General features: G+C 43.2%; 1 protein-coding gene across 2 annotated transcripts in view; it reads right to left on the reverse strand.

Moving 5' to 3' along the window:
- Positions 1-4747: 4747 nt before the first annotated feature.
- Positions 4748-27183, reverse strand: part of ZNF318 (zinc finger protein 318) — a 49821-nt gene continuing 27385 nt past the window's right edge. For both annotated transcript variants that reach the window (XM_025188785.2, XM_075924987.1), the window contains 8 exons: positions 23396-24023; positions 19854-21251; positions 16418-16517; positions 14270-14556; positions 11705-11905; positions 11150-11249; positions 9676-9794; positions 4748-9247 (listed from right to left, as the gene is read on the reverse strand). In XM_025188785.2, the coding sequence (XP_025044570.2) occupies positions 5750-9247; positions 9676-9794; positions 11150-11249; positions 11705-11905; positions 14270-14556; positions 16418-16517; positions 19854-21251; positions 23396-24023 (6331 nt within the window). In that variant the 3' untranslated portion in view covers positions 4748-5749. The remainder of the gene's footprint in view (positions 9248-9675; positions 9795-11149; positions 11250-11704; positions 11906-14269; positions 14557-16417; positions 16518-19853; positions 21252-23395; positions 24024-27183) is intronic.

Here is a 27183-nt window from a genome sequence, read left to right on the forward strand (position 1 = left end):
TCAGCTGTGACAGGAGCTGTACTTGTCATTTTGTACCTAAGAACACAATAATATCTAGATCTTATTAAATAATTGTTACATTATAATAGACGAGTTGTCTAGTTCTGTATTCTGTTTCCAAGCGGCCAGTGTGTGATGCTTCGAGGAAGGTGTAATTCTCACACAGTACACCAATGACAAATGGGGTGTGAAATTCCTTCCTTACCTCAGTGGACCAGTTTAGATCACAAAACATACAAACTGATCTTTGTACAATTCTCAACATGACTTACAGCACCTTAGGGGCTACAATGGGTCAGTCAGCTGGAGATAGTTGGAATGCAATATGCACCTCTGGTACCAGGGTGCAGGGACCACAAAGGAGCTATGTCATGTCTGGGGCTGCTGGGGACTCATGGGTGGTTTCTGCTCCCCTTGTGCTATTTGAACAGGGCAAAGAAGGTAGAATAGGATAAAGATCCAGAGTACTGGTTTGAGCCTTCACTTTTTTGAAATATGTTTGGCTCTCCAGATGAAAGCACTGGTCACCATTTCAGCAGTGCATTAAGTGCTGAACTAGTGCCTATTCCACACTTTAGTCTTTACTCCCCCCCAAGCAAAACACGTATGAATGACATGCTAAATGTGCACATTTGCTGGAGTACAATACCTAGCTTTTTTTTGTGGCGTTACCATTAATTCACAACTCATACACTGTACATGTTAAGTTTAAATTGTCTTAACATGCCTTATGTTGCATTGGGTTACACAGACTCTGGCTAATCAGTACTTGTGAAGTTCCTCAAAACTCCATAGGCTTGAGGAACCTAATATTTCATAAGCATACTTTGCCACCTCTCTAGTCACCCTTAATTTCCTTAAATTAAAATATTAATTACCAATTCTAGAACTTATCTGTGGGGCTTCCTTTAAGGCCCTTTCTATTCTGAAAACTGGACACTTATTTTTTGACTAACCCTTAACTATTTTTTAATCTATATCAAAACCTTGAGTCTCTCAGCTCACTGCTACCTACCTTTATCAATGAAACACAAATGTGGTCAGGAAGAATTCATGGCTGAAGGTGGTTGACAGGAATTTTTTCAGAAGTTTTAAAAAAATCTAAATAAAAAATTGTCATTATTTAGTTAACCCTTTCAAAGAATTGTTACAGGTTAGACAAAATTTATCCTTAGAAGAGCTGTACTTGTCCGCTTGTATTGCGTTATATCAAGGAAGTCAAACTTAATTTAACAAAATAATTCAAGTAATTTCAGATTTGAAAAGGGTTACCTCTTCCCATACACATTGCTAGATGACAGATGTCCAATATTAGGCTCGTTGGTAAGCACTAAGGATAAGGCCAGCAATTTTCACACAATTCCTTTGGTTACATTGCAGCTTAGTAAAGCTCCATCTATCTTGCAGTAAACTTGATCTAAATTCACTACGGTAAGGCTTATTCATTTCTGCTGCGTTCCAGTATGGCACAATGAAACATGCAGAATCTTGTCAATAAGTGTCATTCAAACATTGCTCTTTGAATTTACAAGAAACTTGTGACTGAAAGGGTTTGTGTGCGCGCGCATGTATTCAATATTATTCACTCCAGAGAGCTTTACTTATTCCACCTTGTCAGCAGATGGCTAGAACCAAAAACTTATTCAATGAAAGGCAGCTTCCTACCTCATATAAAATGTTCACATACCATGTCAAGAAGGAGAGGTAATAAAGTATGGTACCATTCAGCCACCACACACAAAATCCGTCTCAAGCTCAACCCTCCCCTTAAAACTCTGGAGTCAAGAATCCAAAGGCGACCTAGGACTTCTTACTTCCAAGTCAGAGCTCTAGAGCTCTACAAGCAGAGGGGATCAGTACAGTATATGGCCCATTAAATGTATTATCTGTAAACCACAGCACAACACAAAAAGGTATGCCATTTCACACAAGTGAAAGGACACACACAAGCTCCCCCCACAGATCCACCAACATACCTTCATCCTGCTCTTCCAACACCTCCTTCTGTTGCAATGTAAACCTTAGTAAACCTCAATCCTAATACCCCGCACTCTGAACAAAGTATCAGTTGTACCATGCTCTAGGATGAATATTTACTAGGGAGTACAGGCAGTCCCCGGGTTACGTACAAGATAGGGACTGTAGGTTTGTTCTTAAGTTGAATCTGTATGTAAGTCGGAACTGGCGTCCAGATTCAGCCGCTGCTGAAACTGACTGCCAGTTCTGACTTACATACAGAATCAACTTAAGAACCCCAGGCGTCCCCAAGTCAGCTGCTGCTGAAACTGATCAGCAGCTGATTCCAGGAAGCCCGGGGCAGAGCAACTGTGCCTCGGGCTTCCTGTAGTCAGCGCTGGTCAGTTTCAGCAGAAGCTGACTTGGGGACGCCTGGGGCAGAGCAGCTGGGGTGCTGCTGGGTTGCTCCAGTAGCGCCGCTCCTCGGTGCTACTGGACCAACCCAGCAGCACCCCATCTGCTCTGCCCCAGGCGTCCTGATTCAGCCGCTGCTGAAACTGACCAGCAGTGGCTGAATCAGGACCTGGGGCAGAGAAGCTGGGGTGCTGCTGGGTTGGTCCAGTAGTGTCCAGAGCGGCGCTGCAGGACCAATCGGCAGCGCCCCAGCTGCTCTGCCCCAGGGTCCAAAACAAAAGCCTGGTCTGCTGGGGGGGGGGGGCACACTAGCTGCGCTCCCCCCCCCCAGCAGACCAGGGACATGGGGAGCAGAGCCGCAGCGGCAGCGGGGTGCCGCGCCTCTGAGGCTTTGCTCTGGCAAAGTCTCAGAGGCGCAGGACCCCGCCACGGCTGCAGCTTCAGTCCCGGTGCCTGTGGTCTGCTGGGGACGGTCCCCAGCAGACCACAGGCACCCGGACTGAAGCCGCAGCCGCGGGGGGGTCCCGCGCCTCTGAGGCTTTGCTCTGGCAAAGCCTCAGAAGCGTGGGAACCCGCCCGGTGCCCCTGGTCTGCTGGAGACGGTCTCCAGCAGACCAGGGGCACCGGAGCAGCTTACGAACGGGGCTCTCTCGCCCCGGAGCTCGCAGGTAGCAATCCGCCACCTCGACCTCCGGGGCGAGAAAGCCCCGTTCGTAAGTGCGGATCCGACATAAGTCGGATCCACGTAAGTCGGGGACTGCCTGTAGAAGAAGAAATTTAATGCATAATTTAAATCAGGCGTCAACTTCTCAGGAAAAATATTGTGGCAGCCATTTTCAAATTACAGGCTACAGAAGGTTCTTGCTTTTAGCCAATGTTCCCCTCTAATCTTTACCATCGATGCACAGATTTTTCTGTTGATGTGCAGAATAAACTTATGTGCCCAAGGTATGTGTGAATGCACACCCTCAGCAGAAACAAAAAACTAGCTGTGGGCACTCTGCTTATCAGCAGGGCAGAATCTGAATCTCTCCTGAGTGCCCACAGAATCACACAGCTTACAGGGAACACTGCTGACTGCCCATTAAAGTGTTTTCTAAAGGCACACAGGCTCTTCACTACAGAACACTGATGCTTATAGAAGCAGTTGGGGAAAGAGGAAATGAAAAGAAAAACAGGATTCTAATTATTTCATCCCAAAAAAAGGTAGTTTGGAATTTACTAATTCACTAAGTACCCTACTTGCCACATGGATACAGTGGTACAGAATTAGGATGTTTGGGATGAGAAATTGTTTACTAAATTCCTCATACTTTTGTGATCGATATGGCAGATCTTGAAAACCTCTGGACTGAGGCAGAAACCAAAAAGTGCCACTGAACTCCAATGCACAATGTTTTGATCCAGAAGGGTGAAAACTAAGGGCCCAGAAAAGCGGAGAGTAAACTTCACCCTCGTGTTTATAGTTGGCATTGATATTCTGAAGCTAGCCCTCCCCTACCACACACAAACTTTGAACTCCATACAAAGCTGGCAAGAAAATTAATTTATCTTTCCCACTGGAGATTTCAAGAGAGACACAAGGAAGTAGGATACTTCTCTGAAGAAACTGGAACAAGGAGGGAAAAAATAACATTGACTGAAATTTACCATCAGTTATATTTAGAGGATGTATCATTGGAGGAACTGAAGCTAAAACAGAAGGGAGACTGAAACCCAAAACAGTAGCACAGAAATCAAACAAGACCCAAATACAACTCCGAAAAATACCTCTATGATGTATCAAAATGATGAACAGTCTCTCTTCGCTCTGCCCCAGATTGTGTTTTAATAATAGCAGGACTTTTAATTTTAATTGAAAAGAAGAGGATGATGACTAATTAAGAAAGGCCTCCTTTATTAAAAATGGCAAATTCAAAATGGTAAATGCTGATAAAGTTTTAGGCAGTCTGACTAAAATGTTTTCCCCTAACAATTTAATTTTCATTATCCTGCTGCTTCTTATGTCACTAATTATAATAGCTCTCCAGTTTTTCAGCGTATATGGGACCTACATTTCTTACATAAAAGTTAAGCAAAAACTTCTGAAAAAAATGCTTTTACATGCATTTTTTTAAAAAAGCAAAAGGGGAACCAGTCCATTTTTTCCTTTGTAGGTCCACCTTTAAGAATCAAAAGTTACAGGTTGGTGTGCAGTAAACCAAGAAATATAAAATGGTATGTCACTATTCCCCCCTGTTAATCTTGCATAATTCAGAACTTGATCAATTTCTCACTGAAGTCAATTCATGTCTTTCTGCTGAATTCAATAGGAATTCATCTGTGCAGAGTCTGGAAGATGGTTAAAATGAAATAAAACAATGAAAATTTAGAAAAATATGTTTTTGATCACCATAAGTTTATTTTAAATGATTTAACAAATAAAAGTGTTAGATTTATGCAAGCAAACATTTTAACACTTTAATTTTTGACAAACTGTACAAATGAAAACCATCACACTACAGGTTTAATGACTCAGGGATCATTCAGGGTGGGCATGTATGCGTCTGTGGCACACCGAGCGAGTCCAATTCCTGAGACCAGGGTTCAGATCTTCTGGTTCTTCAGAGTAGGCAGCTGCTAAATGATTTAACACAAACAGTTACTGGATCACAATACAATGAAAGAAAGGCCATTTCAAATCATGTAAGTGACCTCAATTGTCTGGTCCAGGTGTTCGGCCACAGAGCCTTACCGATTAGTTGTCTTCTTCAAAAGTGAGTTGACAGATTTTCTCCCTTGCTTAGTGAGGTGGTATCCACATGTGTTTATACACTACAGTATGAGTCCATTTAAGTACAGGTGTAATACAACAGTAATTATAAACCACAGGACATGAAACAAAGTCAATTCTATTCACACTTTCTGCATTTCAAACAATGGAAGCAATCAAAATCATGCATTACATTTGAAATGAACTTTTAGTTTTAAATCTTCTGTAAGAATCTCTGTTTCCTTAAGTTCTGAATAGGTTTTCTTGAGCTTGTCTCACAGGCTAGTCATGGAATGTTACTGATGGAAATGTGTGAACTGGAAACCATCAAAAAGTAGTAAAGAATAAAAAGACAAAAACAAACAAAACCAACCAAATCACACATTCAGAGATTCCATTTTAATTGCCAAGTACAGAAAATAAACTGGTGAAATTTCACAAGAAAAACATTTTACACAATCCAATATGTACAGAATAAAATGTGTGTCTGGTTTTTGGTAAAACAAGTGTAAGCTTTAGTCAATATCTACTGCAGGATGCAAAATATTCCCATGTTAAACTGAAACAAAGAATATACATAAAATCCCAGCACTGGCTCCTCAAATATTGAGACTGGCTGGGTCCATTTCAACCCACTGGGCTCTCTACTGAGCTTTCAGTCGTTACTGAAGCCAGCTTATTAGTTTCCAAACTACTGTCAGTTTTTGTCTTGCTCTGGGCAATGCTCAATCCACTGTCCTCTGAGCCATCCTCATTTGCAGGTGTTTCCATGAGCTCTGGGAGGACAGTTTCAATGCATCCAGAAGCCTGGTTTTCCACATTATCTCCATCACAGCTCAATGATGGCATTTCAGTAATGTCTGCCGTGCTATCTTTGCTCTCTTCCACTTGCAGAAGAATCTCAGAGATTGGAGGAATGCCCTGTATTTCTAACACTGGCATGCCCACTTCTGTAGTGTCACTATTTGATGACCGTGACTCAATGTGTGGGACAGCTGTTTCAGAGATCAGTGTACAAAATTTATCTTCCTGATCACCAGAAGTTAATGCAACAAAATCAATAATTTCTGGTTCATCCACTGACTGTTCAATGCTTAACTCACTGGTTTTGCTAGGCTCCAGCCCAATGGACGCAATGGTTTCTAATTTTGGGAGATCTTCAGTATCCTCATTTAGAATTCCTGCAGTTAGAATACCGAGGTGTTCACGTTCCACTTCAATGTCCCCCAAACTGAAATCAATGCTTTCTAACTCCAACTCTGTTTTCAGGATGGGCGTGTCACTAGGTTTCTCATCTTCTGGCTTTAAGGAATCTTTTTCGTTTTCCTCATTAAAATTTAGCGTGAGAGTTTCTGATTGTTCAAAGCTAAATTCTGGGTAAGTGGTGTTAAGATCAAAATCACTAGCTGCTGAAGTAGCTAAGACCTCTTGGTTTATTTCTGTGTGGGTGAGGGTCTCTCCTCCAAGACGATCCACACTGAAGTCTGATGGTAGAGCATCTAGTGGCCCTTGAATCATATCAGACGGAGTGCTAGAAAAGTCAACACCTCCTATTTCTAATGAATCTTTCTCTGCAGTAAAATTCCCTAACTTTATATCTGATTCAGGGCCTCTCAATGTATTATTTTCAATATCATACATTAATTCTAGGCTGGAACTGGATTCAACAGTGTTTGCAGCACAGGTGCTGACTAGCTCTGTGACTCCCTGCTCCTGCTGGTGGCTGTCCAATGTTGCACAGCTTGAACATTCATGCCTGATCTCTTCTTGTACCACTAATATGCTACTTTTCATTTCTACATTAGTGAGACACATACTGACTTCATTAGAATCGTTGTTTATTTCCTGATTATCTACTGTTTGAGTATATGGTAATTCTTGACTACTTTCTGACTGAGAACTGACTACAGTGTCCTGTTCTTTTTTATTACTAGTTTGGGAGAAGTCCAATTCACCTGGGCATTTTGCTGTCAATTCTGAAACCCTATTTTGGACCTCTGAAGTCTCAGGGGCTTCATCAATGACTGCTGACTGAGACCTTTCCAAGTCTACATTCTCTAGTTTTACACTTCTTAAGGATGTATCATGTTCTGTATTTATCACTACTGAAACGTTTTCCTCACTGACTTTATCAGATGTACTTAGTGGTTCAGGAGCCAATTCACTTTGAACATACGGCAACTCTGAGTCAATTTCTTTATTAGTGTTACAAATGTTATCACTTATATGTTCTTCCGTTAAAGTGGGATCTCCCAACGTGTGGATTTCATTGTGTCTTTCAGGTAACTGATTCCCTGGATGTTCAACACAAAGTTCAAATTGAGCTCCTATTAATTCTGAATTGTCCATCTCTGCATCTTTTTCAGAGGTATTAAATACATCTACTTTGGTGTCCACGGAGCTGACCCTCTTCTCCTCTTCTGTTTTCTCTTGGACCTCAACTATTTGTGGATCTTGGAATTCCTGGCAGACCTCTTGTTCTTCACTTGTTCCATCCGTACCTCTCATTTCTATAGATTTCTGTATATGGGTGACAGTTGTAGCCTCTGGCAATTGTGTGACTGACATTTCTAGTTTCTGAGGCTCTGGTGGTTTTTTGCTAATTTCTGTCTGATCAATAGTTTCCATTTCTACCTCATTCTCCAAATGAACTGAAGCACCTGCTGTCTGATCTTTAGACTGTGTGATTGCTTCTTCTTTGGATTCAGATTGAAAGTCAGATGCAAGAACATTTTGAGATTCACAGATCACCTGGCCCTCAGCCCTGTTTGGGATTTCGGTGCTCTTTTCTGTAGAGGGAGTTGAAGTCTCCTGGACTTCTACTTTCTCAGGTTCTGAGACCCCCTCATCTAAGTGGACATCTGTGTAAGAAGCTATATTTTGGAAAGTTTCTTTCTCGGAGGGTGGACTGTCACTTGGTTCAGCGTTTGCAGGCATATCTGTGCTTCCCTCTGCTTTTGCTATATTTAAGTTTTCTCCATTTGGAACTGGGGAACTTGCCAATTTGCTATCAGATGAATTATTTCCACCACTACTGTAGAAGATACCATAGAGGTCTTTAGCATTAGCTGTGGCCAGACAAGAGTTCCGTTTCTCAACTTTTTTAGCCTGTTCACTAAAAACAGGAGAAGGTGGTGGAGGAGGGGGGAGCACTAGCATTGCCAAGATGGCCTGGTCACACTCAGACACCCCTGGTGCTGCGTCATCCGCTGAGATTACTGCTGTCTGTTTAGCTGGGGATGGAAGTGAGGGTGGAGGGGGGGGTGGTTTCTCAGATGATTCATTTTTCTCTGGCACTTTAATATCCTCCTGCGTCCCTTTCAAAATCACCTCCTCTCCCCCAAATGCTTTTGAGATTATATCTGGAGGAAGCAGAACATCTGCATTAGATTCTTTCACCACAGGTAGTGGTTTGGTGGTGGCACCGGAGGATTTTATAGACAAAAAAGTGTTCAGAGGTGCTGGCTTGCTTACTGTTGCAGTCGCAGACTTCCTGAAGATCATGGTAGGAACTGGCAGATTGGGTCGAATTTTTGATTGTGTTGAAGTGGAAGCAACTGGTGTCCAGGGGCTAGTGTGTGGTATAACAGTCTTCCCAGAGAGTTTAATTTCAATGGGCTTGGCATGCGGTTTCCCAGATTGAGGCTTGGCCTCCTCTTTATCTTTGCTTCCTTCAACACTCTCCTCTTTTGGAGGAGCGACAGTTGTTCCTGGATTTTTATCCTCTCTCTCATTCTTTTTCCAGCTGAACTTTCCAAAGGAAGATTGAGTTGGCGATTCCTTTTTAGAATCCTCCTTCTTCTCGTCCTTCTCCTCCTTCTTCTCATCCTTCTTCTCATCCTTCTTTAGTTTAAGCTTAATACCAAGTTTCCGTCCAGCATTATCCATTTTGCCTGGAGTACTAGTCATTTCACTAACCCCTTCTCCCAGCTCTGGAGTGCTCTTTGTTTCCTCTTTTTTTGCTACTTTGGCTTTCTTCTCATCTTTTTCCTCTTTTTGCTTTTCTCCCAGTTTCCGTTTCATCTCGTTCTGCCGCCTGCGCTCTGTTTCCAGGACCACAGCCAACCCAGCCTGACGGTCCAAGTTTCTCCTTTCTTCATAGAGTGGATTCTCATCTACATATTTCTGTGGGAAAAAGGCACAATTTCAGTACTAAAACTTTGCTCTGGAACTGTTCTGATTGGTTAGATTTGCCAGTTCTACACTAATAGGAGAATAGAGGTCTTCTTCCTATCAGGAAATATGGACTTCACACCCTGAATTCTGCAACATAACACCAAGAAAACCTTACAATTAAATCTTATATTCTACTGAAATGTTAGAAAGTCAGCACTGGGATTGAAGCCTGACTTGAATATCACATAGCTGAACACATAAATGCTATTTTTTTTTTGCTTTTAACATGTTTAATTTGTTCAGTAGTAAATGGTGACACTATTTAACCATGAGACAAGTATTACTGCAAAGGGAAGGAACTGAGGCAAAGGGAAGGAGAAGAGAAAGAATCAGAAGCTAACAAAGGAATGGCACACTGCTGGTACACTGCTACCAACCTTATATTTCTCATTGTGGGGATGACTTTTCACATGTTGCTCTCCTGAAATTTGATCTCCAAAAAATTCATGACAGAGCTGGCAATAATATCCAGTGACGGGAATCAGAAACTCAGAACCTGAAAAGGCAAAAGAAAAAATAGAGAAATAAGAGAAAAAAATGCCTAAGCTTTAATAAAAGCCAACAAAAAAAAATTGTGACAGGTAGCAATGATGCAGAACCTCCATGTCCTATTAATGCTCTTGGAATTGAACAAACTATTGTTTGCACTTCCGGTATGGGGACTTGCACTATCAGGAATACTCCTCTGATTTTAACACATCCTATCTTTAGCATCATGGCTGAGAGAACTATTTTCCATTCTTTCCCTCCACCACTATTCTGCTCTCTCACTTCCAACAAAAGGTCCACTTCAAATACTAATTATTACCTAAAGCAAAGCCTCCTAAAGGAAAGCACACACAATCTGCAATGCATGCCTGGGAAAAAAAAGCAACTTTCTCAGTCAACCTTAATTCATTGTGTTTGTGCCCACATGAAACAACCCACTGTAACCTAACATACAGCAGATCCTTCTTCTAATGCTATTACCCAAAACACCAGGCTGAGAAGACTATATACAAGATAAAAAAAAACCAACAAATGGTCTGGTAGCACTTTATAGACTGACAAAACATGTGGATGGTATCATGAGCTTTCATGGGCACATCCTAAACTCATAGCTCCGGTCATCTGAAGTGGGATGTGCCCACGAAAGCTCATGATACCATCCACATGTTTTGTTAAGTCTATAAAGTGTTACCAGACCATTTGATTTTTTTTCTGCAACAGACTAACTCGGCTACCCCCTGAAGCTTATATACAAGATAGTAAATCAATTTCTAACAGGACTGCTACATATATCACTTGTGTGCAGTAGGATTTTTTTAACCAAACATTACACCCTTCTAATTCACCATACATCCTTTCTGTACTTGAAATTCTCCCGATTTCACTCAAACCCAACAAGTTTATATCAATGGCTTCCATGGGGAACTTCCCAGGACCAAATCAAATACATAAATGGAAGTCACACGCTTCAGAGTAGCCTAAATACTAAGCTCCCCAAAACGATAAATTATGCAACCTTTTTATGACTCCCATTGTTTCAGCAGCAGATCACCTCACAATGTCTGAATAGAATGAAACAAACCACCTAACACTTAGGACAAGCAACCACACAAAAGTAAAAAAATATTGAAAACAGCTTGTGATTCCCTACAACCTCACTCCATGTTCTTCTAAATTTGAATAACCAGGGAAACATTCCCTCCTAACTCGGAATGGTTACTATACTCCTCCCATACATGGTAAAAATGTACACACTATCTAGAACCACAATCAAACCCCATATACTACCTCTCCCAGAGCAGCCGGAACCTACTGGGGGGGGCAGATCAAAATCATACGTAGGAGAAAAGGGAAGTAACATACCTTTGGCAGGGACTGTTATCTTATCGATGCGTTTTATGAAGTCTTGTTTGGTCTCACTCTGGGTCTTCGAAGCCCAAGGTCTGTTGTAAGGATCCAGGGTCTATTTGCACAGTGACAGAGGCATACAGGCTCATTCATTACACTAACAAGTCAAATACACTTTTCCTTTTTCTTTTAAATCACTTTAGTACAATGAGAATCAAAATCAGAATACAAATATGAACAAGAACTATGTTCTCATCCCTTTCCCTTCCTCTCTGTGTGATTTGTTACAGAAAATAACCTGTGAAAAGGTAATATATAAATCAGATCAACATGTAGGTGGTGTTTGAAATGCAAATTTTTCGAAACTGGTGCCCTACTAACCTGGATAAAAAAGCCCCACTTATGCTAATAAAAAAGCTACACAAACTGCAGACACATTAAGTCAATTACATTAAGCAATTGCTCTTGAGTTCAGTATAATTTCAGGCTCTTTTGCAAAAGGTAATTTTGTGACTGATAATTCAGCATGTAATTCCTCATAACAGGAATTAATGGAGGCTTGACACATACCTGTCTGTGTTTCTTATTGTGCATATGTGTAAAAAAGTCAAACATGGTCCCGCAGATGGTATTGCAGTCTTTGCACCAGTGGTTTCCTGCATCATAATATTCATAAATATTGGCCACCTGAAAAGGATGCTTGGCCTGAGAAGAGGATTCTGCAGGCTTCGGGCTTTTGCCTCTGGACTTTTCATTTGTTGTTTTTGACTCCTAAATGGAACATAAGGAAATGTTTCTTTAAGACACAGAAGGACACACAACGTGCTGGAATGCAAAACCTGCCTCGAAACACACACAAAAAATATTATCACCTGCTAGTCAACGCTCAGGCTAAGTCCACCGTTTCAGTGAGCTGGCACTGCAGACTCAGAAGCTGTGTGGCCAATGAAGAGATTCGAATAAGATTCCCAGATGTAATGTCTGAATGATAGGTATGTATCAAGGAACCAAATGAAAAAATGCCCCAAGGCAAGACCCTCCCCACTTTATGAATAAAGTATATGTTCCTGAGTGATGCCACTTAGAGTACCAGCTAAATATTGCTTAGGAATGTCCAAAAAGCCTCCCACTGCCATATTGTGATTATAGTAAAATTAACTTCAATAGAAACAGAATAAAATGAGGATTGAATCAGTTAACTCAAAACTATTTAACTAGCAAAGAATAACACCCTGCAAAGCTAAACAAGTGCCTGGTATTTTCCATCAGGGTCATAGCTTCTAAGAAGCCAGAAAGAAGCTTATTTTACCCAAGATTATATAGTACAACGTGTATCTTTTGCTTAGATACACCCCGAATAATAGCTGATGGTTCATGCACTTAAGTGCTTGCTGATAGACACTGACCTGTAAAGTCAAAAATCATATAGCAGAAGACTTCGCCGTTTTAAAAAGTAAACAATATCATCTTAAATCAGGAATATGCGGTACAGATGAAAATCAGAGTGAAAAATTAAATACACAAGAGGAATAGAAGATTGAGTCAGCCTTGTTGGCTTAGACATTGTCCTCTAGATATTGCCATTTGCTAAACACACAGTTTGTGCTTCATGTTTTGTGGGTGAAACAGCATCAAATGACCATTTCCTATCTGTGTAACTGCCTCAAAAATTAATATCGATAGCTGAGCTGGCACAACGCACAAAGCACTGTTGCATCATCTCCCAAGTTATTCAGTTCCAATGTCAAACAAATGCAACTATATGACCACTCCATATCTTTTCATCAGTAATCCATGAATGAAGTTCTCTTTGATATTGGAGCCGTAAGAGATCTACACACGTAGTGACTACTTCCAGAACTAATAGCTCTGGAACAGAGTGAACATAGCATTCTCTTATCCAGCGAATGGAGAGGGCAACATGTATCTGTCAAGAGCATTATGTGAATAGCAGGGACAGGCCCCAGAAAGTCACATCCCTTTGGAATGAACATATTGACCCAATGACAGATGGTAGCCACTTCTCTCCATCTTTTATGCTTCTTCATGTTAGCAGAAAGTGAGCAGTATGCAGATCACAGTATCACTCTTCAAAACAATAGAAACAGTAAAGAAAAAAAAAACTCATGCAGGAGAATAGCCTTATTAGGGCCTCTTATTTAACAGGCAATGTTGCAGAATTAGTGCTTCACTTCTTTGCCACTAAGTGTTTATGTTTTTACTTTCCCTATTTGGAGACGGTTTGTGCAACCACACACTGACTATCCAGTCTCAGAAGACAGATGGATTGTAAAGTATTGCTACAAAGACGGATACACACGTGCCACGGAGAGTTTATTTCAGTCCTGCCCCAGGCCAAGAAAAATTTTCAGACTCTTCATGTCAAATTAGAAAAGGCCACAGCCAATTTTTCTCTCTTTTTATTAAAAAGTTACCAGCCAGAACTCCTGGGTGAACCTAAGAGATTAACAATAGTATTCCATGTGTCTGTAAGAACACCAGCTGTTCCTGGCAAGGGTGTAGAATTTTCCAAGTTAAAATGAGCAACCATTAAAATGAAATCAGTTGACTATGTGTATGTATAGAAGGAGTACAAACAACATAAGACAAAGTAGTCTGAATTGCCATACCCCCATGAACCCTTTTGCAAAATATTGGATATGGTCACGCCTACAGAATGAAAAACAAACCAAAAATGTATGCCGAATACTGTCTCTGCTCAAAATGGAAAAGTTACCAATTCAGAAAGTAGGTTCATACATCTCCCAAACATAGATGCCAACCGTCAGAGGCTACTGCACATGTGCCCTACATAAAAGTTTTAAGACTGTCTTCTGGAATATAAATAATTTCTTCTGTGGTTACTGTTACCCCTTTAAACATAGAGTGCTCATATAAAGAGTGGTAGCCTTTCCTGAAAAGTGAACAGGTACGTATGCTTGCACCAATAGTGTAATATTTATGTAATAATATGTAATGTAATATGCAATGTAATAATAATGTATTAATGTAATACAAATGTTAGCTTAATAAGTCTTGCCCTGATGTCCTAGTGGGGGGCTGGAAACAGATGCCTCTCCAGTGCCGCCTTCTCAAAACAAGGAAAATATTTAACACCCAAGTCTAAGATTTTACCTTATTGGAGAAGGGCGTTTTCTCCAGACCTTTTGCATTCTCTGCCTTGCTGTTTTTTTCAATGGACTCTTTAATTTCCACAGATGGTTTCCGAGGTTTTTCAAAAATGTTTATTCCCAGGATCTGGGCTACCTTGTCGAGCTCAGATTGCTTCTTTTCTGCTGCTTCAGACTCCTTGTGCAGCTCAGAAATCTCCTTCATAATGTTTTCTTGCAGCCGGTTCACCTCTGCCAGTAAAGGGTCTTTGTGCCCATCTTTCTCCCTCCTTTTCTTCCTCAGCATCTCTCCTGAGCCAAATAAGGAGGCAAAGGAGTAGGAAGTGCAAGAAGAAACTCATGTTAAAACATGTACAATTATTTCTGTCATATAATTATTTGTTAAATTTATAAAATATTTAGGTTCAGAGTTTTTGAAAGGAAAGAAGTATGAAACTGTGCTCTTGGGAAACAAGCTCAATGGAGAAATCTCACAACCCAAGACAGAAATTTAAATTTCCCTGTTACTGTGTGACCAAACAAGCAGTCCTTGACTTTCCTTGCATTGCTCAACAAATGGATCTCAAACCTATCCTAAAGGACCGTTTTTCCTGAATTTGAAGGAAGAATTCAAACTTTTTTTTGGTAAAACAAGTTTGAAGCTACCCAAAAATACTATTAAAAGACTGCTTGCACTGTTGTTGTATCCATATGGTTCTAAGGTATGAGAAAGATAAGGAAGCAAGGTAATCTTTCACTGGACCCACTTCTGTTGGTGGAAAATACTAACTTTCAAGCTACACAAAGATTTTCTTCAGATCTGGGGAAGGAAATCACAGTGTTTGCACTAAAAGGTTAGGACAGATTGTAAATGTATTTAGCTTAGACCTGGCATGGGGAACCTACGGCCCCGTGCCTTGCCTTGATCCAGGCTGCAAAGCTTGGGGCTTCTCCGTCCATCCCACTGCCTAGCAGGGGAGAGGAAAGACAAGGGAAGTTCTGCCCCTGCACTCAATTGCAGGCTCCATCCGTCACTCCCATTGGCCAGGAATTCAGCCAATGGGAGCAGCAGCTGCAACCTGCAAGCACAGAGCAAACTATGCCCCTTTGGGATTTGTGTGAGGTTGACACCTCAGTCCCCTGGATCTTCCTCCAGCACTCTTCTTCCCACCTAGACCCTATACTCCCAGCCTGCTCCTGCATCCTACCTCCTGCCTAGACCCTGCACCCCCTGCCCACTCCCTAGCAGCCCCCCCCAAACACACTAAATCCTTAATTTCTGGCCCCATCACAAAGCCTAGGGGTAAGCAACAAAACCTACAAGCCCCAAGCACCCAGAAGAGTTAATCTAGCTCTCCGGGAAGGAAGCCCTGAGCCTTGGTGCCATGGGGCAAGAGTGTGAGGGGAACCCTGGTTCCCCAAGTTCCATGAGTGAGGTATCTTTTTTCCTACTTATCAGTTGAGGGTACATCAGTGAGGTTTTGGGTAGTTTTTTTGCTTCTCACCTTGCATGTGGTCCCCAACTGATTTTTCTGTGTATCACTGGCTTCTAACTCAAAAAAGGGTCCCCCACCTGTAGCTTAGACACTCATATTTTCTTCAGCAAACAGAAAGAGCGACTCTGTGTAGCTCGAAAGCTACAGAACATCAGAAACTGGTACAATACAAGATAAACTACCTTGCCTTCCCAAGGAGGAATTTATCCTCTTTCCAGATTAGATTTACTAAAAACAAGAAGTGATGGGTTGACAGACATCATTTCTCCTGCATTAACACACTGCAATGTAGAGTGAAATAAACTTAATGTGTCAAGTTGCTCAGTGGCACATTTCAGAAAACTGGGCCCAAGTCCTTCCCTACACACTCTGGGTCAGTACAAGATTCCAATTTCAAAGGCAATCTAAACAACTGCTAATTACAGAATGGCTGTACATTTGCATACACATATTATGGTAACGCAGTGACAGTCACTGCTTTCTAAAAAAAATAAAAAAATTGAGGTACCTGGAGTGGGAAAACATTAGATCCCATATTCTAGATTACTATTCTGATCTATACTCTTATTCCAGACAATTGTTTCTGAACTACACTTATTCTGACCTGTATTGCAATATGGGATCTTTGGAGCCCATCCTGGGGGGAAAAGGGGAGGAAGAAAAGGGTCAGTAAATACCTTGTTGCTTACGTAGCCTATCTAATTCAGTCTTGAGATAATAGAGCTTCTTCTGCCTTGCTTCTCTCTCATTCTTCAGTTTCTCTCTCTCTTCTATGACCTAAAAAGATTGGGAAGAGAAGGGCGTGAAATGCCTTCCAGCACAGACAAAGCAACACTGCCAAAGTGATTGCTAGGACTCCTTTACAGTTCATTGGATATCATTTATTCTAATCACTGTTCTCAATATAATCTTCTGTTAACCTTTCAATATAAAAAACAAATCTACTCCTTTTTTACCACCTTTAAACAAATTTTTTGTATACTATATATCTGTGTTAATTTTTCAATCCAACGAAAACCCAACGGAAAAAAGTCACAACTCCATTAACTCTTATTGCTGCTATTGCACTGGTAAATATAGTTAGTCAAAAAATCTAGTTTTATTTTTAATTAATTAAAATTAAATTACCAGTAAATTATGGGAGAGTATATAAAGCACATACTAATCTGCTAAAAGCTTATGACATCTCTTTGTAGAATATGGCCCTTTGACCAAAAATAAAGCAAAGCCATCGCCAAACAAAATCTTGTTACACTATGGCTGGGATTTTCAAAAGCTCTCAAGTATTGGACTATTCATTTCACTGAGTGCAGTGTTAGTCCAATGCAGATAACTTTTGAAAATCCCATGCTGTATCTTCACGGCATGCACACTTCAATGAAAACTAATTAAAAATGGACTCTACCACTACATTTGGCATTCTCCTCTTACACTCTCCTTGGCTTTAACAATTTAGTTTTTGTTTCAGTCCTACCAGTTCATAAGGCTGTATGTTTTGAGGTACAACCCACAAAGTATAACCTTATGAAGGAAGACTGAAAGAATTGGGTTTGTTTTATTTGGAAAAGAGACGACTAGAAGGGGACATAATAGCAGCTAAAGTACCTAAAATAGTTTTACAAGAAGGGGAAAGAAAAATTATTCTCCTTCTTAACATTTGATGATACGACAAGAAGAAATGGGCTTACATTACAGCAAGGGAGTTTAGGTTGGACATTAGAAAAAGCTTCCCAACTGTCAGGATGGTCATCCACCAGTACAAATTGCCTACAGATGGCAAAATCTCCATCACTGGAGGTATTTAAGAGCAGGTTAGACAAATACCTTTCAGGAATGATCTAGATGATGCTTGGTTCTGCCATGAGGGCAGGGGACTGGTCTTGATTATCTCTCGAGGCCCCTTCCAGTTCCAGTGTTCTACAATACAGGCAGTCCCCGACTTACGCGGATCCGACTTATGTCGGATCCGCAGTTATGAACGGGGCTCGCCCCGGAGGACACGGACTGCGGGACCTCGCGGTCCTGCCGCCCGTGTACTCTGGGGCTTTCTCCGCGTCTCCCTGGTCTGCAGACCAGGAAGCCGCGGAGCAAAGCCGCAGAGGGGCTCGGGCAGCGCGCCTGGGCTGCTCCGCTGCCGGCTTCCCCGAGGCTTTGCAAAGCCTCGGGAAAGCCGGCAGCGGAGCAGCCCAGGCGCGCTGCCCGAGCCCCTCCGCGGCTTTGCAAAGCCTCGGGGAAGCCGGCAGCGGAGCAGCCCAGGTGCGCCTGGGCTGCCTCGCTGCCCGAGCCCCCCCGCGGCTTTGCAAAGCCTCGGGGAAGCCGGCAGCGGAGCAGCCCAGACGCCCCGCGGCTGTCCCGCTGCTGGCGTCCTCAGAGGCTTTGCTCCCCGTCTCCCTGGTCTGCTGGTCTCCAGCAGACCAGGGAGACGGGGAGCAAAGCCGCAGAGGACCCAGGCGGCAGGACTGCGGGTGCATCTCGGTCCGCCGCCCGCGTCTTCCTGGTCTGCTGGGGTGCGGGGGGGTGCAGCTAGTACGCCCCTCCCCCCAACAGACTAGGCTTTTCTCCAGACGCCTGTGGCAGAGCAGCTGGGGCGCTGCCGGGTGGTCCCGCAGCGCCGCTCTGGGCGCTACTGGACCAACCCGGCAGCACCCCAGCTGCTCTGCCCCAGGCGTCCTGATTCAGTCGCTGCTGGTCAGTTTCAGCAGCGGCTGAATCAGGACGCCTGGGGCAGAGCAGATGGGGTGCTGCTGGGTTGCTCCAGTAGCGCCGAGGAGCGGCGCTACTGGAGCAACCCAGCAGCACCCCAGCTGCTCTGCCCCAGGCGTCCCCAAGTCAGCTGCTGCTGAAACTGACCAGCGCTGACTACAGGAAGCCGGAGGCAGAGTTGCTCTGCCCCGGGCTTCCTGGAATCAGCTGCTGATCAGTTTCAGCAGCAGCTGACTTGGGGACGCTTGGGGTTCTTAAGTTGATTCTGTATGTAAGTCAGAACTGGCGGTCAGTTTCAGCAGCAGCTGAATCTGGACGCCAGTTCCGACTTACATACAGAATCAACTTAAGAACAAAGCTACAGTCCCTATCTTGTACGTAACCTGGGGACTGCCTGTACTATACCAGCAAAGCTGTTCTTTATCCAGTACACTGAGACCATCACCACTCCCCAACTAAGTTAATACAGGTAAAAATCATAGTTTTGCTGCTCTAACTGCTTCATCAGTAGGGGCTTTTGCAAGTACAGCTACATCAGCCTGAAACTACACACCTCTTCACACTATAGAGCTATGCTGGCAAAAGTCTATAAAGTAAATATAAGGAAATATTATTGTAAGGTTACTTTTAAAAACATTTTTCAATCCCCTGCCTGCTCAAACAGGCAATCTAACTATATAAAAGATACAGTGAAACAGACTGTACAAAAAGTGCTGTCAAATGCACTAGGTCAATATAAAAAGGAAAAAACAGTATTTCTTCCTATAATCTCTGTCACTTCTTAGAACCTCTGGTGTTACTTGAAACAAACGTAGCAATTTTTTTAAACTGTGATGTTTAATCTGGTCTTTTTAATACCTCTAAGAATTTCTAATGCATCTATCACTGTGCTATCACTACACTGTAATAAAAAATATCAGAAAAGCTTCTTTACATCTAAAGGCTTGACAGAACACTATGTTGTGTTGAGACAGGGAACTATTTTTCCTAGTAATACATAGAAAACACCTCTTTTTTTTTTTTTTAAACTCCCTACTGTCAATACTCAACTCCTGTAATGTTTTAAGCATTATACAGGGTTCTTCATGTAGTCGTCTGCCATTTTTAGCTGGTTGCAAATTATCAGCTTTACACCTTCTTCCCAAATTGTTCAGCAACAGTCCAGGAGAATATCACTTGTTACAGCTTAACTGAATTCAGTGTAAATATTGTTACACTTCAAGCACACAGAAAAATGTGCCTCTGAAGATGAAGAGCCAATTATTTCACCAGAGCAAGAGCAGCAACTAAAAATCTAACCAAGAAACCTAGCTGTGACAAAAAAGACTGAAAAACAAACACAGATACAAGTTGTGACACTAAATTTGAGTGGCTTAGCCAAACATTTATAATTCCAAATAATACACTCACCTTCTGCTTTTGAGCTGCTCGATTTTTTTCATCAGAGATCTTTTCCGTTGTACTTTTGAGTGGACGTGTGGCAAGCCGAAGAGGCATTTTGGAGTAAGTGGTAGTGGTGATGGGGATTTGCATGAGATTAGGTATAGTTTTGGCTACAGAAATGGTCTCAATAACTCGCAGGTTTGGACGTGTGGGGTTTGCTGGCATTGCCATTGCGAGAAGCCCATGAGCCCCTGGCAGTGCAGGGTTAGGCTGCTGGGCAGGAGGGTATATGGACCAGCCAGAAGCTGCATAAGCCATATACTGCCCATAGGCATCATAACCGTGAGGAGTAAGTCTTGCAGGTTGATAGTTTTGTGGTAACTGAGCTGCAGTGAATTGTGGATAGTTGGGAATTTGGTACTGGGAAACAGAAGTGGGGGTACGGTGCAAACTGGCAGGAGCAGGCGGCGCTGAAGGAATTAGAGACACAGTAGGAACAGACTGTTTTGGTGGGCAAGCAGGTATCTCCTCACCCACAGCTTTGCTTTTGGAGTACTCTGATTTCAGGAGAGAGGGTATCTCTTTGGATGGCTGGAAAGAGCCAGGAGGAGATGCAGAGCGCTGCTGGTTTGACTCTGGAGAACGAGTGTCGCTACGGCTGCGGCGCGTCTCCCAAGATTCCAGTCTACGGGAATCTGAAGAGCGACGATCAGGAGAACGAGACGCCAGCTTTTTGCCATGGAGGCGTTCCTGTGTGCGGACAGCTAGTTTACCTATTTCAGCCACCCCAATGTCAAGCCCAATGGTTTTGAGCAAGTCATGAATCTTTGCATATTCTGCATTGGACTCTTCCACAGAATCTAGCTTCACAGCTGGAGAAGGAGAGGGACTCGCTTTCCGGCTTTTAACTTCACTCCCACAACTCACTGGAGGCTTTTGAACAGAGGAAGATTCAGTTTTTGAGTCTTCTTCATCATCACCATAAAGAAATTTTTCTTCATCCTCAATGTCAGGAAAGCTTCGCCTTCTCTTTTCTTGAGCACTGGCAGAATCAGCCATCATGCCCAGAATGCAAGAGAAGCCACTGCCATCCTGACTAGCCCTCTCATGAGGGAGCAGGAAGTCAGAATGACGGTCTGCAGGCTCCGATTTTGGTTCCAACTTCTCCTTCTGACTTAAGAAGTTCCCAAGCTTCTCTTGAAATGTAAAGTTGTCACTGGGAAGCCCAGAACGTGAACTCCATTCACATGCACCATCATGTAACTCCTTGTTTGCTGACTCCACAGCGTCTGTGTTAAACCGCTTGAGAAAATTCTCCACCTCAGAGGTAAAAGGAGTGCTGCTGCTGGTCTGAGACAAAGATGAATGACTTGAAAGAAGTGGGAGATCTTTGCTGGATGGAGAGCTGCTTGGAAAGCCCTCAATCTGAAAAAGAAAAGTGTATTTATGACAGCATCTAAAACAGGGATACGCACCTCACAGTACAAATAAAAAGACATTCACTTCATCTGAAAAGTTTACAATCAAAATTTAAAAAAAAGACAACACAAGAAAGCAACAAAACATGGACCTGAGGCAAGGTATTGGGGTGCAGCGGTTTGGGTTGTGACCTAGGACAGGAGGAGGATTGTGACCTGGAGCAGAGGATTGGGGTGCAGGATGAGGTCAAGAAGGTAGGGGGGCAAAGAGCGGGTGTGCCAAAGGCAGGCTCTGGCTGGGAGACTTACCTGTTTGACTCCTGACCAGCAGCCTTCTCAGGCAGACTCCCTGCCTGCTCCACCCCTACATTGGCTGCAGGGGCCATGTGGTCTTTGAATATTTAGGAGCCTGAGGGGAGGAGAGGGCTTTGCAAGCTGCCTGTTGATAACGAGCAGCTCCCATTGGCCAGTAACCAGACAATGGGATTGTACCAGAGGCAGCACGTGACGCCTCTCCCCATGCCCACAAAGCTCACAGGGCCTGCAGCAGCAGCTTTTCTTGCTGGCATGTGGGGGGCCTGAGACTCCCCACTGTTTCCATGGGCCAAATTTAGCAGCTTGGCAAGCCAAATCCAGTCCATGGGCCATATTTTGCCCATCCCTGCTCTAACATCTAACAGAGACCCTTCACTTTCAGAGAACCCTATACTACAAACACCACCACCACAAAACCAAAGCAGATCAATATGAGATTTTGGCTGAAGTGATGTATTGAAGAGATAATGTCAAGCATCCCATTTATCACAATAATGCTAAATGTACATCAATGAGATTTAATTGCTAGCCTTAATTAGTGAGTGACCTATGTAATCTTATTTCTCATAACAAACGTGGTTGAGCCTTATCAGTATGTGAATGGGAAACTGATGAAAAATACAAGCCTGCTCAAGGCATGGTGTGATGGACCACACCACAGGTTGCTCTTGCCAGGCCAGTCTCAAGGTATCCTACCACATGGGGGGGGGGGGGGAGAAGGGGCCGCTCCAGCTAAGCTGGGCCCACTGCCCAGCTGTACTAGAGCAATCCGCTGCCTCTGTTAACCAAACACTAACTAGTTAACCACAAAACCGGGATTTGACATCCCTAACTGATGTTCAGTAGGCGGTTCTCTTCACAGAGACATTTCTTATCTAACACTCCATGTCAGAGTACTAGACTAGAAATGACTCAGTGAAGACTTCTAGAACACATTGTAGCAGGAGGTGCCACTCAACTACTGTACTAATTTCCTGTGTTAAGAAACATACTATAGCACTTTCAGTAAAAGTTGGTGTTGATGCCATTGCCCTGGATAAATTGCAGCCAAGGTATTTCATTCTGGGTCCCTAAATTCTATTTTAATTCTACTGCATGTGAGAGTCTTCACTAAGTGCCCTAAAACTATTACACAGACCCAGGGTGTCCAACACACTAGCCACAGGTGAATATTTGGCTTGAACAAAATGGCTATTTGGCCGGTTGAGTGTGACACAGCTCAATTTGCATAGCTTATAAGCCCTGCTGTGTAGATGCACCCACAGTGACCCACTAGATGGCACTTAAACACAAGATTTCCCCTTTTTTTCTGGAAAATCCTTGGTAGAGTTCCACCGTGCACATAAATGAAGATGTTTAAAAGGAGGATACAGAGTTCTGATGCCCTAAGACGAGGTGGGGAACCTCAGGCCCAAAGGTCAGATGCGGCCCCAAGCTTGCCTGGATCCATCCCCCAATACTCAAAGCCCCTCCAGGATTGGGGAGTCCACGCTGGCGCTTCAGCTGGCCCGGAGCACACAAAATCTACTAGCCTGGGGCCCCTTAGGGCTCTGGTGTGGGAGGGGAATATGGGGAGTATCTTTCTCCTTCTCAGCTGGGGACTATGTCAGTGAGGGTTGGATTTTTTGCTTCTCACTTGTGTGCAGCCCCCAACTTATTTTTCTGGGGATCAATGGCCCTTACCCAAAAAAGGTTCCCCACCCCTGTCCTAAAACATAAAAATCTAGGGCAAGTGGCCACAAGTGGTCCTAAGGTACAGGGACTGAAGATCAAATTAATGCAGTGGAGCATAAAGTGACAGTTCTGGGAAGTAGAGAAATAGCTGGGGGGTCAAACCTGCACCGGAGACTCCATTTCCACCTCCACGCGTTTCTTCAGGATAGATTTTTTGGGCATGGATGGCACTTCATCAGGTCTGTATAAGTACCGAGTCTCAGAAGACTGCAGTGTGCTAGTCAAACCAGGGATCACACATCCACTGCCAGACAGATCATGGTTCAAGTTTCTGCTTCTTTCTTCCTCTTCTCTTTTCCTCCTTGCACGATCAAGCTCCCGGAACTCTTCACCCAGATATGACGGGCTTTGACTTCGGCTGCGGCTCCGTCTGCGATAATTCCGTGTTCCCAATGTGAAACCATGATGATCTCCACTCATGCCACGTATTTTCTCATCCTTGTCATACCGAGGGCGCTTTGCTTCTCGCCCTCTTTCCTCTGGTCTTGGTGGGTAAGAGGGTTTCCTCAGTTTATCACTATCCCTATCAGGTCCCCTTGGCAATTCTTCACGATGACCATACTGTGGACTGTAGTCTGACCGGTGGAGGAATACATCCCTATTACGGTAGTCCTCATCATGTCTCGTTATGTAAGGACTGGAAGAAAGATCTTCATGAGAGGGATATCGCTCAAGGCCTCGAGGGCATGAGGGGCCTCTGGTAAATATTGGACCATCAGCCATGTCATCCCTGGTAAAAGAGGCACATGTTGTTAAACCTAGGTCAGTGAATCAGAGTAAAAGTTTTTCAGTCTCTTACTCTACAACAGTAGCAAGATTTCATATTGTATTCAGATGGTAGCATTGAATTCATGGTATAAGTGAAACGCAGCACCTCAGAAACTCAGAAAAGGACCACACATTATATATCTGCTACTTCACCCCCTCCTATTCATTCTTAAATACAGAAGTCCAAACACAACCTATATGGTAAAAGGATGGCCAAGATTTCATACAAGGAACTCATCAAGCAATAGTACAACTGTAGCTTTGTAAAGGAAAAAGGCTATATACGTGGTTTCTAAATTACATTAATACAAAGTAAGGCCACAAAAAAACTCTTCCCTTCTACTAGGCACTCTGGTTGTGTTACATAGGCATTATTCAGCAAAATTTAGCTTTGCATCGGACACACAGCCAGATTATAAACTGGTTTAAAATCTGCTATGTAGGTTTACACTAGCTGAAGATCTGGATCATGAATTCTAGCCAGATTTTGTACATGAATTATCAGTGAACATATTTCTAGTGTACAAGAAAAGATGCTCTGAAATATTTTCACAACTTCAAGACACCAAAGCAATAAAGTCTGTACTTAGTAAGAAAACCTCTTCTTTGTGCTAGCCTCAGTTTAGAGTATAAATTTTGAAAATTGAAAGTATACATTTTGTATATGTTGATTGTTAGTACAATACCAAATCAGCATCTTCTTTGGTAACTGTTCCCTACTAACACTCTCCAGTGCAGGGCTGCCCTCTTTCAGAATCCTCTCCCCCAAGTGCCCCTCCAGCATGCCTTTCTGAGACCGGCCTTTAATAGAGCCAAGCAACTGCCCCCCTGAACTGGCCATTTTGCAGTTAGAAACTGCTGGATGTATTGCTATCTCTTCAATCTAGTAAGTGCCTGGGAAGCACTGGGAGCCCAGAGCCTGGCGAGCACTCCCTGATTTTCTCATTTCTCTCAGTGGGATTCTTGTAAAACACTGCTACGTACAGCTTACTTTATAAACCAATATTTGACACAGTGAAATTATGCTACTTCGGCAAAAATACTGGAAGCAAAATGAAACTGGAACAATGGTCTGGGGAATCCCAGAACTTCCTCCCAAAAGGTGCACATGAGAGTAGTCTTCAATAGTACGAAGGTGTCAGTAGCAACTACTCCTTCAGTAGCATTAAGGTTGCGTTCAGGTTTCTAGTAAGTGTGATTTAAGTCCCTTTTGAGCATGAAAACAAATATTGATGTTAGCCTAAGTTCTAGGGTACTTTTTTATGAAAGCATGACATGTGACACCTTCCAGAGATTTAGGGATGGTTTTTAACTGCTTCGAATCCCTCTCCTAATAAGAGACTTAGTTCAAATTTTCAAGAGGTAGCTCTAAAAGTTTCATGCATTATGTAGTTCCTAAATAAAAATATTAAAAAGCAACTAACTTGAGGATTTACTTGCCCTTTAATTTTGCTTCTATGAAGAACTCATCTTTCAGGATTCTCATACATTACATGCACCAGAATCATGAGAAATTTCCTTATGTTTCAGTACTTTTGATTATCTGAAGTATATATAGGGTAGCTTGAGGGGGTTGCTATACATCATTCAATCTCAAGTGCCCAAACATTCTAGCTAGTTCCTTTCAACAGGAAAGGAAAGTGCCCCCATAAGCTTCTAATGAAACAAAAAGAAGAGGGAAATGTCTCCTTCGAGTGATTGTCATGCCATATAAGGGATAGATAAAGGATATATGATTGTCTAGACTAGTGTTTCTCAACTAGTGGTATGAGTACCCTTAGGGGTACTTGAGAGAAGTCTGAGGGGTACGTCAACAACTGAAATTTGTAGAAAACTGAATTTTTGTTATAAGTTTTACAGCGTTTTATTATTTTTGCTGCCTGGCTATGATTAAGTTGTTTAAACAAACGTGTTGCAATGGTAGAAAAAAAAACTGTGTGTCTGAAAACTTTAGGTATTGGGGTACTTACTTTTTTTTAAAGGGGTACTTTATATAAAAAGAAAGGTTGAGAAACACTGGTCTAGAGCAGTGGTTCCCAAATGCTGGTCCATGGACTGCTTCCGGGCTGCAAACTGCTGGCTTCCAGGCCGCTGCAGCTCTGGGGGCTGAGGTACACTGCCCTGTGCCTCTCCTCCCACCACAGCTCTTGGGAGAGGCATGTCCTGCATTGGGCTGGGGTGGGGTGGGGTCTCCTCCCAGATGCGGAAAGTTTGCTGCATGGTGGGAGGGCCATGCGGAGCCACAGCACAGCAGCCTTAGATCAGCCACAACCTGGGCAGCAGCGCAGAGCTAGGTGAGGGGGATGGGCAGACACTGGGAGCACCAAAGGGGTTCTGAGAGTGGGGGGCAATGGGGGCAGGGCTGGCATTGGAGGGCTCTGGGGACAGGACTAATATTGGGGGCTGGCACTGGGAGGGGATCTGGGGTGTTGGGTGCAGTGGAGATCTGGAAACAGGAGGCTGGCACTGGGAGATCTAAGAGTGGGGGGGCTTTAAGGGGCAGGAGGCTGGCATTGAGGCATTTGGGAGGGGGAGCTTGCACTGGGGGACTAAGGGCAGGCGGCTGGCACTGGGGGGAGTTGGATGCAGGGGATTCCTGGGATCAGTGGCTGGTCCTGGGATCAGTGGCTGGCACTGGGGGTAGTGGAGGGGTGGGGGACTCTAAGGTTTAGGGCTGGCACTGGAGGGCTCTGTGATCCAGGGCTTTTGGCGGACCAGCAACATTTAATTTACATGTCTGCATATTCACTATCTGCATAATGAATATGCAAACATGCAAATAAAATGTTACTAGTCCACCAAAAGTTTGTGAATAGGTTTGCCGGTCCATGGTATAAAAATCCTAAGAATGAAAATGGACGGAAATGACAAGATACAGTAATCTGCAGAAGTGTCGTGATGATTGCCTTATGGCTCAGAATTGAATATTACTGGCATCAGGAAGGTGAATTTTAGCATCTTAATATATAAACTGTAAAAGGAACAGAATATTTATGCAGATTAGGGATGTAAAATCCCAGTTAGGGATGTAAAACATTAACCGATAAGGCTCATCCTTAGGAGTTAAGGCTTACTGGTTCTGGTTAACCAGTAGAGGCTGGAGCAGGTCCCCACCTAGCCGG

This window comes from Pelodiscus sinensis, chromosome 3, assembly GCF_049634645.1.
Source record: "Pelodiscus sinensis isolate JC-2024 chromosome 3, ASM4963464v1, whole genome shotgun sequence".
Classification (NCBI taxonomy): Eukaryota; Metazoa; Chordata; order Testudines; family Trionychidae; genus Pelodiscus; species Pelodiscus sinensis.